The sequence below is a fragment of the Eretmochelys imbricata genome, chromosome 20 (genome assembly GCF_965152235.1).
Source record: "Eretmochelys imbricata isolate rEreImb1 chromosome 20, rEreImb1.hap1, whole genome shotgun sequence".
Taxonomy (NCBI): domain Eukaryota; kingdom Metazoa; phylum Chordata; order Testudines; family Cheloniidae; genus Eretmochelys; species Eretmochelys imbricata.
Window position 1 is genome coordinate 21,311,992 of NC_135591.1, and position 19,700 is coordinate 21,331,691.

Consider the following 19,700-nt stretch of genomic DNA (forward strand, 5'->3'; position numbering starts at 1 on the left):
CAGGGATGCAGCTGGGTAAGGGAGGAGCTGGGTGAGACTGGCCCAGACCCTACCATACCCCACCCAGGCATCCCTCCACACTGCCGTAGAGGACACGCCCCACACTTTGCAGACCTCTGTCTTAGACAATAGCCTTTCCATTGGAGTAGCTCAAAGAGGCTAGCCAGTCCCTTTAGCTACCCAGGCAACCATTTAGTGGCTGGAGGGTAGAGCAGGAATAGCAGAAGACCACTAGGTTCTGGAAATCACTTTTTTATAAACAAACAGCAATTTATAACTATGTTAAGACACAAAGGGGTAGTGTGTAATAAGAAATGCATTCTCTAATTCCTGCTAAAAAATTCACTTATCTACTGAAAGTGAAATCAAGCTCCTTACATCAATGCGCTGCGTCGTATACAAAGGATTCCCCACAATGGTGTCATATCTTCCTGTCTGGTGTATGACATGATGTAAGGAATCCATCTGTAACAAGACCACAAATGGGATGGGATTAACAAGTGTGACTGTTCTTAATGTTTCCTCTGAATACTGTAGGGGTGCCTCAGTTTCCCCTAGGCATTTCTTAAGTCTCTAGGTGGTGGGATAAGGGGGTGTAATTGTTGCAGAGCAAAGAGCCAGTGGACATAAATGGCCGACACGCTGTCTCCTGGCAACTGATGACCTGGGCCCTTCCGCCCCTGCAATGTGAGAGCTAAAGAGTTGGAGAACAAAGGAATCAGGTGACCTCCTGGCCCGGGAAAGGGACAAAGCCCAGAGGAGGAGGGGCTGGAGGAGGAGTCAGTTGGGGGCTGGCTGCGGACGTGGAGTGAAGTGCAGACAGGGTTATCTGGCTCACTGCCCCCCCACCCCCCCCAAATAGACCCGGCTGAAGGGTCCTGTTCTCTGTACCTACAAGCTTTGTTTTAGACCATGTTCCTGTCATCTAATAAACCACTGTTTTACTCGCTGGCTAAGAGTCACATCTGACTGAGAAGTTGGGGTGCAGGACCCTCTGGCTTTCTCAGGACCCTGCCTGGGTAAACTCAGTGCGAGAAGGGCACTGAGGGGCAGAGGATGCTGAATGCTCCAAGGTCAGACCCAGGAAGGTGGAAGCCATGTGAGCTTCTTGCCCTGAAGACAGTCTCCTCACAGAGAGGAGACTTCACCAGAATCCTGACTGGCTTCGTGGGGAGCAGTTCCAGAGCATTGCCCAGGGACTCCGTGACAACAAGGGAAATGGTCTGATAAGAAATGAAGTGGTGTCGTAACACAGCATTCTAATGCCTAAAGCATGTGGCAAGGAAAGATGTAGAGGGCCAAACACTTAACTTGCACCTCTCAAGTGGTTTTCTTGTATGAAGGGAATTGCCTTCATGGTTCTGTTTTCTCTACAAAGGAAAGAAAAGTGAGGGGGGATTTGATAGCAGCCTTCAACTACCTGAAGGGGGGGGTTCCAAAGAGGATGGAGCTAGGCTGTTCTCAGTTGTGGCAGATGACAGAACAAGGAGTAACGGTCTCAAGTTGCAGCGTGGGAGGTCTAGATTGGATATTAGGAAAAATCATTTCACTGGAAGAGTGGTGAAGCACTGGAATGGGTTACCGAGGGAGGTGGTGGAATTTCCATCCTTAAAAACCTCTAAGGCCCTGCTTGATAAAGCCCTGGCTGGGATGATTTAGTTGGGGCTGGTCCTGCTTTGAGCAGGCAGTTGGACTAGATGACCTCCCGAGGTCTCTTCCAACTCTAATCTTCTATGATACATGGGATCACTTTTAGATCAATTTAGTCCCCAAGTTTAGAGTTCATAAATCCAAAGTTCAAGAGAGTCCTTGAAGGGTTCCCCGCCCACCTCCAAATTCCACATTAAAAAACCCAACTTTGTTCAGCTTTAATCATTCCTTGAAATCTAACCAATGGAGTACTGTTCTAATACATGCGAGATGGCGGGGGTGGCGGGGGGGGGGGAAGTCACTACTCTATCCTCATTAAAGTACGTGAATACTGAATGTGCAAAACCAGTTATTTTGCAAATTTGAATCTATTTGCATCCATATACAAATGAGATGTACCAAATGAGACATTTGCCTTGTTGACGAAACTATGTGCCAGTTCTCCCACACGCCTGCCTACCTGTGACTGCACATTGGCTCCCACTGGGGAGCTCTGATAGGAAGTCAGTGACTGCAAGTTTATAAATGAATCTCCAGAATTTGTCATCTTAAAAGAGCCAGAGGAACCTGAAATAAAGCAAGAATAAAGTTTAGCCAAATGCAGAGAAACTGTTTGGCTCTTTCTTCTAAAGCAGAAATATTACATTATCTTAAGTTTGAAGGAAAACTAAAAAAAAAACAATTATACATACAAAAAAAGCAACTTTCAAACACTGCCAAAAGATACCCAGGGCAAGTATATGCCTTCAGAAAGTGAATAAAGATTATATAAGAGAAACAAACTGATACAAGTACTCTCTTTATTGGCAAAAGACAAGCCATCTGGTCCATGATGCACGGTCCCCTGTTTGGTAAGTATTAAGGATACACCATTATAAAGAAGGCATGACACAGAGATTACTAGAACATGGGCTGCACTTGAGATTTTCAGAGGCATTTAGGCATCTAAAGATGTAGACAGGTGCCTGGTGGGATTTTCAGAAGCATCCAGGTGCCAAATTTGCCATTGAAATCAATGGGCATTCAGCATCAGGATGCTTCTGAAAATCCCAATAGGCCACTTATCTGCATCTTTAGTTACCTAAATACCTTTCACAATCTGGCCCCTTGTCTACAACCTAGAATTCAAATTAAGTAATTAAGTTAATAGGTGCTCAAAACAAAACTCCAATTAACACGAACAGAGATAAAAAGGCCAATCCTTGGGTCTGGCTAAGCAGCACACAGTGCAAGACCCAAGTGTGGAGGTAAGAGGTAGAAATGCATATTTCTGAGACTAAGCCTCAAATGCGTTCTGCACTCGTCCCCAGTGCAGAGCAGCCATGCCAAAAGCAGCATTCCCCTAAGGGCCATTCTGCTAGCTAGGGATTGCTGGCATGCAAGCCACCATGTCCCCTCCCCCATGGCTTCATGCCCCCTGGGAATTCCCTGTGGTTGCCCTGTGAGCAGCTTCCAATAGAAAAAATTGGGGGGGGGGGGGGGGCGCGCACCAAGGATCTGGTCCCAAAGGTATAACACATTGATGGGAGGAATGATACACACACCTGGGTCTACGAGATATAACCAGTGTTTAATTTGTACCAGGGCTGAGCCCCACCATCTCTGGGCTTGGCAGTTCATAGCCCTGGCACATATGAGCTTGCTGTATCAGTTATGAATGTTTTAGATTAGATTAGGAGAGAGAGAGCGCGCACGAGCAAGCGCGCGCTCAAGCCCTGGCTCCTCTTTCATTACAAATTAGGCTCTGGATATAATCCTCCATAAAACACACCTCTCATGTCACATGATAGTGTGACAACCCTACAAAGGGCACATTTGTAAAGAAGAAAGCGGTAAAATCTTTTTATTTTTAAGCCACCAAATTAAACCTCTAACATTACAAAATGGATCTAGTTTTTCCACTCCTCTAGTCACTTCTAAAAGGAGGTGTTGGTAACTCCCTGATGCAAAAACACTTCCAGGTTTTTCCTTTGACAATCTTCAGTAAAGCCACACTAATGTGCATTGCTGATGGGAAGTCTCACTGGTCTACTGAAATTACCCAAGTAAGCAAACAAAATATCTAAGGATAATGGATCACCATCTGACACATTTAACTTAGATTTGATGTATGAAATATTTTGTACTGTAACATCTTAGTAAGCCTTCTGTAGTAGAACTTTTAAAAAGAAAAGGAGTACTTGTGGCACCTTAGAGACTAACCAATTTATTTGAGCATGAGCTTTTGTGAGCTACAGCTCACTTCATCGGATGCATACCGTGGAAACTGCAGCAGACTTTATATATACACAGAGAATATGAAACAATACCTCCTCTCACCCCACTGTCCTGCTGGTAATAGCTTATCTAAAGTGATCATCAGGTTAGGCCATTTCCAGCACAAATCCAGGTTTTCTCACCCTCCACCCCCCCACACAAATTCACTCTCCTGCTGGTGATAGCCCATCCAAAGTGACAACTCTTTACACAATGTGCATGATAATCAAGTTAGGCCATTTCCTGCACAAATCCAGGTTCTCTCACTCCCTCACCCCCATCCAAAAACCCACCCCCATACACACACAAACTCACTCTATTACCAGCAGGACAGTGGGGTGAGAGGAGGTATTGTTTCATATTCTCTGTGTATATATAAAGTCTGCTGCAGTTTCCACGGTATGCATCCGATGAAGTGAGCTGTAGCTCACGAAAGCTCATGCTCAAATAAATTGGTTAGTCTCTAAGGTGCCACAAGTACTCCTTTTCTTTTTGCGAATACAGACTAACACGGCTCTTACTCTGAAACATAACTTTTAAAGTAATAAATACTTAGTTCTTGGTTAATATCTGTTGGTAATATTACTCCTGGGGGGAATTCTGCACCACTGCACATGCCCAGAATTAATGTCCCCCATAGAAAAATGCTTTCTGATGGGGAAGCAAAGGGAAGCCTTAAATTGCAAACATAAATTGTTGTGCAAAAGTCAACATGGTTTCTGTAAAGCAGAGGTGGGCAAACTACAGCCCGCGGGACCGTCCTGCCAGGCCCCTGAGCTCCTGGCCGGTGAGGCTAGTCCCCAGCCCCTCCCCTGCAGTCACACCACCGCACGGGCAGCACGGCTGCGAGCTCCTGCCACTCTGAGCAGCATGGTAAGGAGGCGGCGGCATGTGCGTGGCTGAGAGTAGGGGGTCCCAGGGGGCAGTCAGGGGACAGGATAGGCGTGGGAGTCCGGGGGGCTTATCAGGGAGCGGGGGTGTGGACAGGGTTTGGGGCAGTCTGGGGTAGTGGAGCAGGGGGGTTGGATAAGTGTGGGAGACCTGGGGGGCCTGTCAGGGGCAGGGATGTGGATAGTGGTCGGGGGGGCAGTCAAGGGACCTATCAGGGAGCAGGGGTGTGGACAGGGGTTGGGGCAGTCTGGGGTAGTGGAGCGGGGGGGGTTGGATAAGTGTGGGAGACCCGGGGGGCCTGTCAGGGGCAGGGATGTGGATAGTGGTCGGGGGGGCAGTCAAGGGACCTATCAGGGAGCAGGGGTGTGGACAGGGGTTGGGGCAGTCTGGGGTAGTGGAGCGGGGGGGGTTGGATAAGTGTGGGAGACCCGGGGGGCCTGTCAGGGGCAGGGATGTGGATAGTGGTCTGGGGGGGGGCAGTCAGGGGACAGGGAGCGGGGGTGGAGGGGAGAAGAGGGGCTTGAATGGATTGGGAGTTCTGAGGGGGGCAGTCAGGGGACAAGGAGCGGAGGGAGTAGGGGGTTCAATGGGTTGGGGGTTCTGAGGGGGATAGTCACGGGGTGGGAAGTGGGTGGGGACCGATAGGGGGCGGGTGCCAGGCTTTTTGGGGGGCACATCCTTCCCTACCCGGCCCTCCATACAGTTTCACAGCAAGATGTGGCCCTCAGGCCAAAAAGTTTGCCCACCCCTGCTGTAAAGGAAGATCATGTCTTACTAATCTATTAGAGTTCTTTGAGGGGGTCAACAAACATGTGGACAAAGGGGATTCAGTGGACATAGTGTACTTAGATTTCCAGAAACCCTTTCACAAGGTCCCTCACCAAAGGCCCTTAGGTAAATTAAGTTGTCATGGGATAAGAAGGAAGATCCTTTCATGGATTGAGAACTGGTTAAAAGACAGGGAACAAAGGGTAGGAATAAACGGTAAATTTTCAGAATGGAGAGGGGTAACTAGTGGTGTTCCCCCAAGCATCAGTCCTAGGACCAATCCTATTCAACCAATTCATAAATGATCTGGAGAAAGGGGTAAACAGTAAGGTGGCAAAGTTTGCAGATACTAAACTGCTCCAGATAGTTAAAAGACAAAAACAGACTGAAGAACTTCAAAAAAGATCTTACAAAACTAAGTGATTGGGCAACAAAAATGGCAAATGAAATTTAATGTGGATAAATGTAAAGTAATGCACATTGGAAAAAATAACCCCAGTTATACATACAACATGATGGGGGCTAATTTAGCTACAACTAATCAGGAGAAGGATCTTGGAGTCATCGTGGATAGTTCTCTGAAGATGTTCACGCAGTGCGCAGCAACAGTCAAAAAAGCAAACGGGATGTTAGGAATAATTAAAAGGGATAGAGAATAAGACGGAGAATATCTTATTGCCTTTGTATAAATCCATGGTACGCCCACATCTTGAATACTGCATACAGATGTGGTCCCCTCATCTCAAAAAAGATAGACTGGCATTAGAAAAGATTCCGAAAAGGGCAACTAAAATGGTTAGGGGGTTGGAACGGGTCCCATATGAGGGGAGATTGAAGAGGCTAGGACTTTTCAGCTTGGAAAAGAGGATACTAAGGGGGGATATGATAGAGGTCTATAAAATCATGAGTGGTGTGGAGAAAGTGAATAAGGAAAAGTTATTTACTTGTTCCCATAATATAAGAACTAGGGGCCACCAAATGAAAATTAATGGGTAGCAGGTTTAAAAACAAATAAAAAGGATGTTCTTCACTCGGCACAAAGTCAACCTGCGGAACTCCTTGCCTGAGGAGGTTGTGAAGGCTAGGACTATAACAGGGTTTAAAAGAGAACTGGATAAATTCATGGAGGTTAAGTCCATTAATGGCTATTAGCCAGGACGGATAAGGAAGGGTGTCCCTAGCCTCTGTTTGTCAGAGGGTGGAGACGGATGGCAGGAGAGAGATCACTTGATCATTACCTATTAGGTTCACTCCCTCTGGGGCACCTGTCATTGGCCACTGTCAGTAGACAGGATACTGGGCTGGATGGACCTTTGGTCTGACCCAGTATGCCACTCTTATGTTCTTATGAAGCCACAAAAGTGGTCATGCAACCCTCCCCAGCAGTGTGTTTCAGGTGCCCAGATAGCCGGCAGAGAGGTAAATCACTGTGGGGCAGGGCGTGGGATTGGGAAAGATTCGGCTGGTGGCTCCTACTCTGTGCCGGGCTCAGCTGCTAGTTCTGGCTGGGCTGAAAAGAGGAAGTCCCATCCTCCCCCTGCACGGCATTCAGGGCCGTGTCAGACCCACCCCCAGATTTCTCCCCCACCCCCATGCTTCCTGCACTCATCACTCCTCAGATGCAGGGGGAAGGATCACTGTAAAGGGAGCTGCTCCCACATCCGCCCAGCCCCTGTGCATTCAGACGCCCTCATACACAAACCCTCCCACCGAGCCTCACCCCCCCACACCCAGAACCCCCCTTGACGAGCCCCATTTCCCCTGCCCCTGGACCACCCCAATGAGCCACCAGCACCCAGATCCTCACATTACCAAGCCCCAACCAGCTGCACTTGGATCCCCACCCCACTGAGCCCCATTCCCCCAACATCTGGGCCCCACCCCCACTGAGCTCTCCACACTCAGACCCCCCTGCTGAGCTCTATCCCCCCCACCCACACCCCCCCGCTGAGCCCCAACCACCTTCACCTGAACCCCCCTGCAGAGTCCCATCATTTCACCCAGAACTCCCCCAAACAGGCCCCTGTGCATCCAGATCCCCCCACACCCAGATCCCCCATTGAGCTGCTCGCACCCAGAGTGCCCCACCCAGAACCCTCTCAACCCACACCTGGATTCCCCACACTGAAACCCCTCCACACTTGTATCCTGCCTTGCTGAGCTTGCCTGCCCACACCTGGTGCACCTGGCACGAGGGGCAGTGCCCTGGGTTGTTTCTGGGGCAGGCTCAGTCCTTGCACTGTGTCAGGGTTGGTTGCAACCTCACCACTGAGTCTGTGTCCCTGGAGTGGGGTGTGGTGCAGTGCTCTCCCACTTCTGTGCAGCCAGTGGTCTGTGCTCCCCATTTATTTGCAATAAAATTTGCAGAATTTTAAAATATTGTGTGCAGAATTTAATTTTTTCATGCATAATGCCCTCAGAAGTATAATATGAGGCTTCCCTATAATATTCGCTACTAATTTTTTTTCCTGAGGAGACAGATATGGTCAGGAATGCACAAATTATGTGGGACAGATTAGGAAGGTGAGAATTAATGAGTTTCAATTGTATCTTTAACATGTGCATATGATTAGTCGGAAGTGTCACTACACACACACAGGCTCTTATCCTTTGTGGTGCTCTGACACGGTGGTATAAAGACTAGGAGGGCCATTTGCAACGAGAATGAGAAGCCCCTGGCTCTGGACTATAGAGGCTTCTCAAAGTAGGAACATGAGAAATACCATATTTTAGAAAAAAAAGAAATGGAGTACTTGTGGCACCTTAGAGACTAACCAATTTATTTGAGCATAAGCTTTCGTGAGCTACAGCTCACTTCATCGGATGCATACTGTGGAAAGTGTAGAAGATCTTTTTATACACACAAAGCATGAAAAAATACCTCCCCACACCCCACTCTCCTGCTGGTAATAGCTTATCTAAAGTGATCACTCTCCTTACAGTGAAAAGAAAAGGAGTACTTGTGGCACCTTAGAGACTAACCAATTTATTTGAGCATGAGCTTTCGTGAGCTACAGCTCACTTCATCGGATGCATACCGTGGAAACTGCAGCAGACTTTATATATACACAGAGAACATGAAACAATACCTCCTCTCACCCCACTGTCCTGCTGGTAATAGAGTGATTCATAGATTCATAGATTCATAGATATTTAGGTCAGAAGGGACCATTATGATCATCTAGTCTGACCTCCTGCACAACGCAGGCCACAGAATTTCACCCACCACTCCTACAAAAAAAAAAAAAGCCTCACACCTATATCTGTGCTATTGAAGTCCTCAAATTGTAGTTTAAAGACCTCAAGGAGCAGAGAATCCTCCAGCAAGTGACCCGTGCCCCATGCTACAGAGGAAGGCGAAAAACCTCCAGGGCCTCTTCCAATCTGCCCTGGAGGAAAATTCCTTCCCGACCCCAAATATGGCGATCAGCTAAACCCTGAGCATATGGGCAAGATTCATCAGCCAGATACTACAGAAAATTCTTTCCCAGGTAACTTGGATCTTACCCCATCTAAAACCCATCACAGGCCATTGGGCCTATTTACCATGAATATTTAATTACCAAAACCATGTTATCCCATCATACCATCTCCTCCATAAACTTATCGAGTTTAATCTTAAAGCAAGATAGATCTTTTGCCCCCACTACTTCCCTCGGAAGGCTATTCCAAAACTTCACTCCTCTGATGGTTAGAAACCTTCGTCTAATTTCTAATCTAAATTTCCTAGTGGCCAGTTTATATCCATTTGTTCTTGTGTCCACATTGGTACTGAGTTTAAATAATTCCTCTCCCTCTCTGGTATTTATCCCTCTGATATATTTATAGAGAGCAATCATATCTCCCCTCAGCCTTCTTTTAGTTAGGCTAAACAAGCCAAGCTCCCTGAGTCTCCTTTCATAAGACAAGTTTTCCATTCCTCTGATCATCCTAGTAGCCCTTCTCTGTACCTGTTCCAGTTTGAATTCATCCTTCTTAAACATGGGAGACCAGAACTGCACACAGTACTCCAGGTGAGGTCTCACCAGTGCCTTATATAACGGTACTAAAACCTTTAGTGAGTTTGTGTGTGTATGGGGGTGGGTTTTTGGAGGGGGGTGAGGGAGTGAGAGAACCTGGATTTGTGCAGGAAATGGCCTAACTTGATTATCATGCACATTGTGTAAAGAGTTGTCACTTTGGATGGGCTATCACCAGCAGGAGAGTGAATTTGTGTGGGGGGGTGGAGGGTGAGAAAACCTGGATTTGTGCTGGAAATGGCCTAACCTGATGATCACTTTAGATAAGCTATTACCAGCAGGACAGTGGGGTGAGAGGAGGTATTGTTTCATATTCTCTGTGTATATATAAAGTCTGCTGCAGTTTCCACGGTATGCATCCGATGAAGTGAGCTGTAGCTCACGAAAGCTCATGCTCAAATAAATTGGTTAGTCTCTAAGGTGCCACAAGTACTCCTTTTCTTTTTGCGAATACAGACTAACACGGCTCTTACTCTGAAACCTCTCCTTACAGTGTGTATGATAATCAAGTTGAGCCATTTCCAGCACAAATCCAGGTTCTCTCACCCCACCCCACCCCACCCACACAAACCCACTTTGTGCGTGTGGGGTGGGGTGAGAGAACCTGGATTTGTGCTGGAAATGGCTCAACTTGATTATCATACACACTGTAAGGAGAGTGATCACTTTAGATAAGCTATTACCAGCAGGAGAGTGGGGTGGGGGGGGGGGGAGGTATTTTTTCATGCTTTGTGTGTATAAAAAGATCTTCTACACTTTCCACAGTATGCATCCGATGAAGTGAGCTGTAGCTCACGAAAGCTTATGCTCAAATAAATTGGTTAGTCTCTAAGGTGCCACAAGTACTCCTTTTCTTTTTGCGAATACAGACTAACACAGCTGTTACTCTGAAACCTGTCATATTTTAGAGGCAGCTTTTCCTTACTTACCAGAATTTGGTGTTGATGGGGAGTTTGCCTGGTTACCCTGGGCCACCACATTTGTTGCATCCACGGCTGTTTTTGCTGCATAAATGTTAGCCTCTTCCTGGAACTTCCCCATATTTTTTTTGTACCGGATTCTCTTGTTACCAAACCAGTTGGAGACCTAGAAAAACATCCCTGTCAATACTTGACCAAACTATCATGATCGCCTAGTAGTTATTGAGGCTACCACCAGAGGTAACTCTTAAACTAAGGTTAGAGGGAAAAATTTGCCATATAGCCTCTAACAAAATCTAGGATGCATAAAAGCATCTTTCACCATAATAGGTGGTAATAATGAACCATGAGAGTTTAACTACAAGTCTCCTAATGACAGAGGACTACTGATATTTTACAAAAACCACACATTATTAAAATAAAAAAGCATCTTTACGAGAGCAATTTCAAATAAAGCACTGTATACCTGCGAGACTGTGATGCCACCCTTCTTCGCTAGCTCTTCTTTGGCTTCTTCACTGGGGTAAGGATTACTCAGGTGGGAATAAAAATACTCATTCAGTACTTCTGTTGCCTGTTTGCTGAAGTTACGCCGTTTACGCCTGTAAATACACAATAGTTATTCTTCCTGCTAAAAAGAGTTAAAGAACATACCACAGGGATTTGTCTCATCTCCTCTGAAATCTACTCTATATTGTTTCAGCAAATACGCAAGACAGACTTTAATAGCTATTAAAGATTGTAATATTAATGATAACTAAGCATACTTCATAACACATGACCAGTGGTGTGTATTTAAAGATATTTATACTAGTTCAAGGTTGTAAATACAGGCATTATAACTGTTTTATAATTACTGGCATCAAGCAAACACATCAGAAAATGTGGTCAGAGCCAATAGCTGTTGCCATTGGGTTGTGCTTGTTTATTACCTTGCATCAAGAAATCGTGAGCGCAAGATCATCACTGCCTCACATGTGCTCTGTTTCAGCTGCATCTGGATAGTGCTGAATTTGCCATGGATTATGTTCACCATGCGCTCAATTTCTTTTGGTGAAATTGGCCTTGTTCTACTCTGTTCTCTGAGAAGGTTCATAACGTGGGTGGTGAACTCACTGCATGCCTGAAAATAAATTAAATCAACACACACAATAAAGTACCCCTAAACTTCGGTTTAATTTCCCCAGTAAGTGAATAAATCCAGAATATTTTAATTCACGTTTAGCTTTACTCCTCTATTTCCTCTTAAAAGTATTGCAACAAGTATAATCTTTCAGTTAGCTTAGACATCAGACCAGGCAAGTTTAATGAATGTCAAAAGTCCTTTCATTTTAGTCTTATTCTAACATAGTGAGCTGAAAGATTTTTAATTGAATTTGCCATCCTTGCATTTATATGAATAGATTATACTCCCTGTTCTGAGCTTACAACCAACAGCAAAGGAAAAACGGTTATTTTTTTTAATTGAGATGATAAAAACTCTTCCATGCAGAAAGATCACCTGTTCATATTTCTCTAGCTCAGAGTGGTATATCTGTCGGATCTGTGACAGCTTGGCCCTGTAGTCAGAGTGTTCAATGCTATTGTCATTTGGACAGCCACCTGATGTTGCTGCTACAGTCGTAGGTCCTCCTCTTCCTCTTTTCTCCGGCCCGGAGACACCCTCTGCCAGCAACATGTTATCTAGTCTCATTAGTTGAGCATCGGGGGGATCTTCCTCCTGAATACCGCGAATACTTAACACTAGATAAATATAAACAGGGATCAACAGGTTATTTCCAAAGTAGGGAAAAAGTCAGCTTTAACTCTGGTGATTTATTTATATTCTCTTCAGACTTTAACAGAGTAATGTCTTCATGTACAAGGAAAAATCGGACAGTTAATGAAGCTGAATGATGACAAATTCAAAATTCACAAGATGCTGCTAAGACCAAGAATTTACCAAAATTCAAAGAGATTGTACATTTATATGTATAACAAGGATATACTGAGTTATAGTAATTAACATTAAAAAAATGTTGGAAGGGACTTAAAACCTCATGCTTTAGATCTTAGACTAATCTCTAACTATTAGAGGTTAGGTTGAGAACTTCATGGAACAGATAATGCCCCCATTGGCCCCTCAGAAGCATCTGGTGCTGGCTACTGTTGGAGACAGGATACTGGACTGGGTCTGATACACCATGGCAATTGCTTTATTCCTAGACATGTAACTGAAAAGAATGACACAAAAGTACAAACCTCTATGGAAGTCAGTACAACAGGGATGAATTTTGCCTAGTCTGTTTTATGTCACCAAGTCTGACACCTCTGAATTTCCATTAGAATCAGACCTAGAGGTATTACTTTGTGAACAGTCTAAAACCACCAAAACAGTCCTATATTTATGTCTGAATTGTACATAAGTCTCTATTAATTGCAAGAGAGCCAAGCTTTAGAGCTGTTTATGAACTTACATGCTTCTACATATGTAGTTTGTTTAAACATGTTTATTTAAAAATATATAATCATTTCCTTCTCCCAACAGTGTTTTGTCTCAACAGCTGATTGGGGGCAATCTCCATTTTAAATAAGAGCTTGCAGGGCAGTTGAGCCAATTGAACAATATATGTACGCAAACATTTTTCAATTCTTTCTAATTCAAATTCTTTGCTTGTTAACCACAATTTTTAGTCTCAAGAGAACAGTAGGTACTAGACAAATTTTGTTAAATGACTGAAGGTTGCAAAGCTTCAGAGATTTGATATCCTATAATATTCACACACCAAGGATAATTTTTTTTTTAAATACATAGATTCAAGATGAAGGAGATACCATAATTATGAAGCAGTTGGGCAAAGGGACCATCTTTCACTATAGGCAAGGCCAGGATCCTGATTAACAAGTATACGGACACTTAATATACACAGATTACAAAATACCGAAACAATATAAATAAAAATCCAGATTAGTTTACAATTAGACATTCATAAGCCAACATTCACAATTCTGAAAACACGCATACTACAATAAAAATTAACTTAACTTTTGCTGAGTCACACAATATTTTACAAACCATACAGAAACTATAAACCATGCAGACAGCGAAAAGACAACATACCGTCTTAAACTGCCAGTGTAGTCAAACTGTTCTCTTAAGTGTGCCCCCCGAACCTATTCTTTCTGCCTTTGCCAGCAAAAAAGTAGAGCAAGGGCATGCACACAGGACCAGGGTGTCAACATAAAAACCTTAAGACCTTGCTCCATAAACCATAAATCTTGCTCCACATAACAGTGTTGGCTTTAATAAAAAATAGTTCTGTCAACTGAACCTCAGTTGCTTAACTTTTTTAAAGTTACACAACTCCAGCAAAAGTTGGAAAAAAACTGAAGTACTCAATGCTTTTTTTGCCTTGGTCTTCAGACAAGGTCAGCTCCCAGACTGCTGCACTTGGCAGCACAGTATGGGGAGGAGGTGAGCAGCCCTCACTGGTGAAAGAACAGGTTAAGGACTATTCAGAAAAGCTGAACATGCACAAGACCATGGGGCCCAATGCAACGCATCCAAGGGTGCTGAGGGAGTTGGCTGATGTGATTGCAGAGCCACTGGCAATTATCTTAGAAAACTTGTGGCAATTGGGAGAGGTCCCAGACGATTGGAAAAAGGCAAATATAGTGCCCACCTTTAAAAAAGGGAAGAAGGAGAATCTGGAGAACTACAGACCGGTCAGCCTCACCTCAGTCCCTGGAAAAATCATGGAGCAGGTCTTCAAGGAATCCATTTTGAAGCACTTGGGTTGAGGAAGCGGATCAGAAAAAAAGTCAATATGGATTCACCAAGGGCAAGTCATGCCTGACCAAGCTGATTGCCTTCTATGATGAAATAACTGGCTCTGTGGATATGGGGAAAAGCAGTGGACGTGATATACCTTGACTTTAGGAAAGCTTTTGATACGATCTCCCACAGTATTCTTGCCAGCAAGTTAAAGTAGTATGGATTGGATGAATGGACTATATGGTGGATAGAAAGCTGGCTAGATCGTCAGGCTCAATAGGAAGCGATCAACAGCTCAATGTCTAGTTGGCAGCCGCTATCAAGCGGAGTACCCCAGGGGTCGGTTTTGTTCAACATCTTCATTAATGATCTTGATCATGGGATGGATTGCACCCTCAGCAAGTTCGCGGATGACACTAAGATGTGGGGAGAGGTAGATAAGCTGGAGGGTAGGGATAGGGTCGAGAGTGACTTAGACAAATTGGAAGATTGGGCCAAAAGAAATCCGACGAGGTTCAACAAGGACAAAGTCCTGCTACAGGCTGGGGACCGGCCAGCTAAGCGGCAGTTCTGCAGAAAAGGACCTGGGGATTACAGTGGATGAGAAGCTGGATATGAATCAACAGTGTGCCCTTGCTGCCAAGAAGACTAACGGCATATTGGGCTACATCAGTAAGAACATTGCCAGCAGATCGAGGGAAGTGATTATTCCCCTCTATTCAGCACTGGTGAGGCCACATCTAGAGTATTGCATCCAGTTTTGGGCCCCCACTTACAGAAAGGATTTGGACAAATTGGAGAGACTCCAGCAGAGGGCAATGAAATGATTAAGAGCAATGATTAGGGGCCAGGGGCACATGACTTATAAGGAGCGGCTGAGGGAACTGACCTTATTTAGTCTGCAGAAGAGAAAAGTGAGGGGGGATTTGATAGCAGCCTTCAACTACCTGAAGGGGGGTTCCAAAGAGGTTGGAGCTAGGCTGTTCTCAGTGGTGGCAGAAGACAGAACAAGGAGTAATGGTCTCAAGTTGCAGAGCAGGAGGTCTAGGTTGGATATTAGGAAAAACAATTTCACTAGAAGAGTGGTGAAGCGCTGGAATGGGTTACCTAGGGAGGTGGTGGAATCTCCATCGTTAGAGGTTTTTAAGGCCTGGCTTGACAAAGCCCTGGCTGGGATGATTTAGTTGGAGTTGGTCCTGCTTTGAGCAGGGGCGGTGGACTAGACCTCCTGAGGTCTCTTCCAACCCTAATCTTCTAGGATTCTATGAAAAGAAAAAAATCCATCTTCCAACAGGAGAAAATAGTCCTGAATTCCTTTCAGATCACCTAGAGAAACAGTTCTTAATTTTTGCATCTTATATTTTTGCATATTTTTTGCAAGAAAGTGTGTGTAACAGACTGATATGGATACACCATTTCTTCTAGATACAGTACTTCCCCTACTACATATTCAGTCTTAAAACAGTGTATTTACTGAAGAGTTTCAGACACAAATCTTGGGCAAAACAGACTGGCATTAACGCCAGAGAATGGGCAAAGAGTTTTTTCCACTTTTAAATGGTTTTAAAATACATATATGCATAGTGAAACACCATTTATGTAGCAAACACTGCCTTGCCACCCATAGCTAGCAGTTTCATGGTCCTCAACTTTGTTTTACTCTCTCACTAGGTTTTCAACCTAGTAAGTCTGTTCTTCTGACTTCTATAATTCACCCTCCTTGGCCTCTCGTTCCAACACTCAGTCATAGAAAATGGAACAAAGCCAGTTCCACAGAAAGAAGAAAATGAAAAGCAAACTGAAAAGATGCTCTCCATTAAAACATGAGTGGGGAATTCTGCTAAAGGAGTATAAGGAAGGGAAACTGTTGCATATTTTTTAACCAGAAATTAAAACAAAGGAAAGCATATTTTTATTGCAGATCATACACAAAAGTGTTCCTCTAACAGCACCATTACTGAATAGATACTTTTGTAACGTGGAAACAAGAGGAAAAAAAATCGTAGTTTGTTGTTTTTTTTTTAAATGCCAGTTCTCTATTTCCAAATAGTTCTGAACTACGGGTTGGCCACTGGGACTGCAACCACGTGGGCAAGTGAGCCAGAGTTCATTTGCTAACTAATCTTGGCTAAATTTCACATAAAAGTATTTTGATTGGTAGGTACGAATACAATTAAGAGGAACAGATATATTTGGGTCTTGCTTGCCATTTGAATGCAATTCTGCCAATCCCTTTTCCATATGTATATATTGCATATCAGAATCTGCCTCAGTGCTAGAGTCAAGTTCCCAGCTGCAGCTTAATTTTCTGTCACTTGTCTAATTATAGTAATTAGACATTAGTTATCAATTACACATAGGCTCATCTCAAGTCAACTGTTGAAATGCATGTATGAAATGCTTGTAGAGTCTCAAGGGAAGAATTTAGTTGGCTGACTCAAGTAAGTCACAAGTAAGTAGAGAGGAGTTAAAAATCATTAATTTTGTAGGCTGCACTTCTACTCTGGTAAGTCAAATGTTTATTTAATGGAACTCTGTCAAGATGATTAGCCCTAAGCATTACGACTGAGCTCTTTTTTTTTTTTTTAAAGCCTACTACACAACCTATATTTTAAACAACTCCTGGTTTAATTGAAATTCACTTAAATTATACATATAATTGCCCCAAAGATCAGATATTTTAAATGGTTAAATAAAGCCATTAAATTAAACTCCTCAAACTCAGACTTTCACTGAGCAGCTGTCATAGGTGGTCAATTTTTAGGCCTAATACTTTCAACATCCCTCTTCAACTAGTTTAACATTTGAGTTATTTTTGGTATTAATAAAAAATGTCTGATTCATTCAAAACTATCTATTTGAAGAATTCATAACCAAGAATTTGCTGCACGTAGCAGCCTGTTCAAATCAGTGAGAACAAAAGCTGCATTCATTTATGTAACAACCCTCTAGAGCCAGTAATCATGGAAGAGGATGATTGGATGAACAAAACCATAACCAGCACAGCCACTTTATAGGGTGGTATTAAATCCAGCGTGTGGAAGGGTATTTAGATAACACAAGCTGCCTATAAGTCATTTCAGTTGACACCATCTGGATTTAGTACTGGTTTGTCTCCTATCAAAAAAAGGAAGTGTTTGGAGCAGTAGAAAAACAAGAAGCTAAGGATTCTTTAAACAAATTCTAGCCTATGACAGACACAAGAACAATATTAGGATTTTAGAGTCTGTTAAGAAACAGGTGAATCTCCTCTTACTTTTGATTTTTTTAAAATTCAGGCCAATCTCATCCCTACCCCAATAGCAATCTTGGTCTCCTCAAGACAACACTAGCCTTCAGGACTTGGCAGAAGTAAAGCGGAAGCATTAAAAACCACTAAACAATATGCTCCTCCCCCTGCACAATCAGGGATATTTGTAGCACAAATGAACCTTTAAAGCCCCCTAAAAAAAGCTTTTTCATTGGCATTAAACAATAATTAAAAGCAATGACAATTGATGATTCATTATTTTCTCTGATGGAGAAAAATCGAAAACCAAAAAGTTTAGCTTGAGCTTGCCCAATCTGATCAATCTCCCAAAGCTAGTAAAGACATAATTGGCTAGTCTCACTCAAATATTAGAAAGAAAAAAAATCACTAATACGATCACAAATTTCTAAATTAACAAGGGTATCCCACATCATTTTCCCCATATGGTATTGTGTGGATTGGTTCGGTCACTTCAGTTTAGAGGTGGGTTAGCAATGTTTTGCCTTTTGGTAGCCCACTGGACCACTATACTAATTAGATCAATTTGTTCATCACTGTATCAATACCTTAATAAGTGATCAACATATCAAACTGGACAAAAAGATAAACACATTTTTTAAGTTGCAGCTACCCTAGTGTGTACTGCATTTTAAAACCCTAAGATGTACAACAACCAACATTATTATGGGGTTGTGTCTCAAGACTTTATTGAACTGAAGTGGGAGTAGTTGGATTTTTTCCTAGAAGTTGTACGGTACTCTTAAAGGTAATTACCATGTACAGTACCAGAGGATGAGTGACAAAGAAAAATATAATTCATGGGTTTCTACTTTAGTTTTTGATACAAAATATAAATGAAGACTAATTTATTCATTTTGTCTATCTGTCCAGCAGATAACTAGACTATTCTAAGTAAATGTTCTGCCATTCTGCTTATGTAGTTAAAGATCACATATTCAATGTTTTAAGCATGACTCAGGCTTGTCCGGGCTTAGTAGTATGCCCAAATCTTTCACTATCCATCCATCATTTTTATGAATGCTTTTAACAAACACCCTTCAGGATCATAAAGCCTTTTAAACTGGTGCTGTCATATACACTAACATGGTATTATACATTCCCCAGCACAACACCCACTAGATATTCATCAAAATGTAAAATAATTATACTAAGCCCAATGAAATTCCCATCATTTCTAATTAATCCTTAATTAAAATACATCACAACCTAAAGTACTGAAACCTCACTCAATATGCAAATGCAATCATTACAATATATTTACATATCATTAATTAAAGATCTGCAGTTCTGTAATGAACTGTATGAGATCACTGATGCCAAAATAAAAATGATATGCAATTTGTTTAGGCTTGTTTTCCTCTCCAGATTTTCTTCCACGTGGCAACAGTGCAGAAAAGCTAGAGGTAAATACATCTATTGGCTGTACAGCACACAAGAACAGAACCTTGAACGTTAACCTCTTTGAATTTTAAGGCATTAGAAGAAGAGGGATAGGGTGGATTTGAAAATGCAGGTCTTAATGGCCCACTTTGTATAGGTATAAAATGACTACACAAAGCGCAAGGCACTGGGAGTCAGAGGGTTGTACAGGTGCTGACTGACTGGAATTTAATAAACAATTCTGATGAGACATGAGGGAATCTATGGAGTAAGAAGATTCCTTTTTCACAGTCATTTTTAAAAATAGAACTGCAGAGTAATTAATTGGCTCTCAGCAGGAACTGGGACTAACTAATCAGCACTAACTGCTTGTAGAAAGTGCACACATTTTATTTATTTGAAGACTTGGTGCCTATCGCAATGGCATTCGGTAGCCATACAACTTTTTTTAAAAAAAAAAAAAAATCTCCACACACATCACTTCAAGCCATCCCTTACTGCTACCAAGAGAGAAACCCTCATAATCGCATCATTTAACAAATGGGCCTCCCATTGCACCCTGAAGGCTATCAAATCCAAACTATCTTTAGCCACAAGAGGGAGCAAATTCTGCAGCCAATGACCCTCTGTGAAGAACAGCCCTCAACCCCCACCTCCACCCTGGGGAGCCCAGTTCTGGGGAATGACAACAAAGTTGCCTCTCCTGGTCCCAAGTGTTCTGACAGGACAAAGCTTTCTTAAAAGTCAATATCTGAAGGTCTTGTAGATTCTCCACCACAGAGGAGAAGAAA

General features: G+C 43.1%; 1 protein-coding gene across 2 annotated transcripts in view; it reads right to left on the reverse strand.

The window, feature by feature from the left end:
* PBX4 (PBX homeobox 4) overlaps nucleotides 1-19,700 on the reverse strand; it is a 31,106-nt gene that overhangs the window by 1,695 nt on the left and 9,711 nt on the right. Inside the window, exons 3-8 of one of the 2 annotated variants that reach the window (XM_077838291.1) lie at nucleotides 12,006-12,247; nucleotides 11,437-11,627; nucleotides 10,971-11,106; nucleotides 10,514-10,670; nucleotides 2,111-2,217; nucleotides 379-465 (exon numbers count right to left, since the gene is read on the reverse strand). In XM_077838291.1, coding sequence (XP_077694417.1) covers nucleotides 379-465; nucleotides 2,111-2,217; nucleotides 10,514-10,670; nucleotides 10,971-11,106; nucleotides 11,437-11,627; nucleotides 12,006-12,247 — 920 coding nt within the window. The other variant, XM_077838292.1, reaches the window with a different exon arrangement.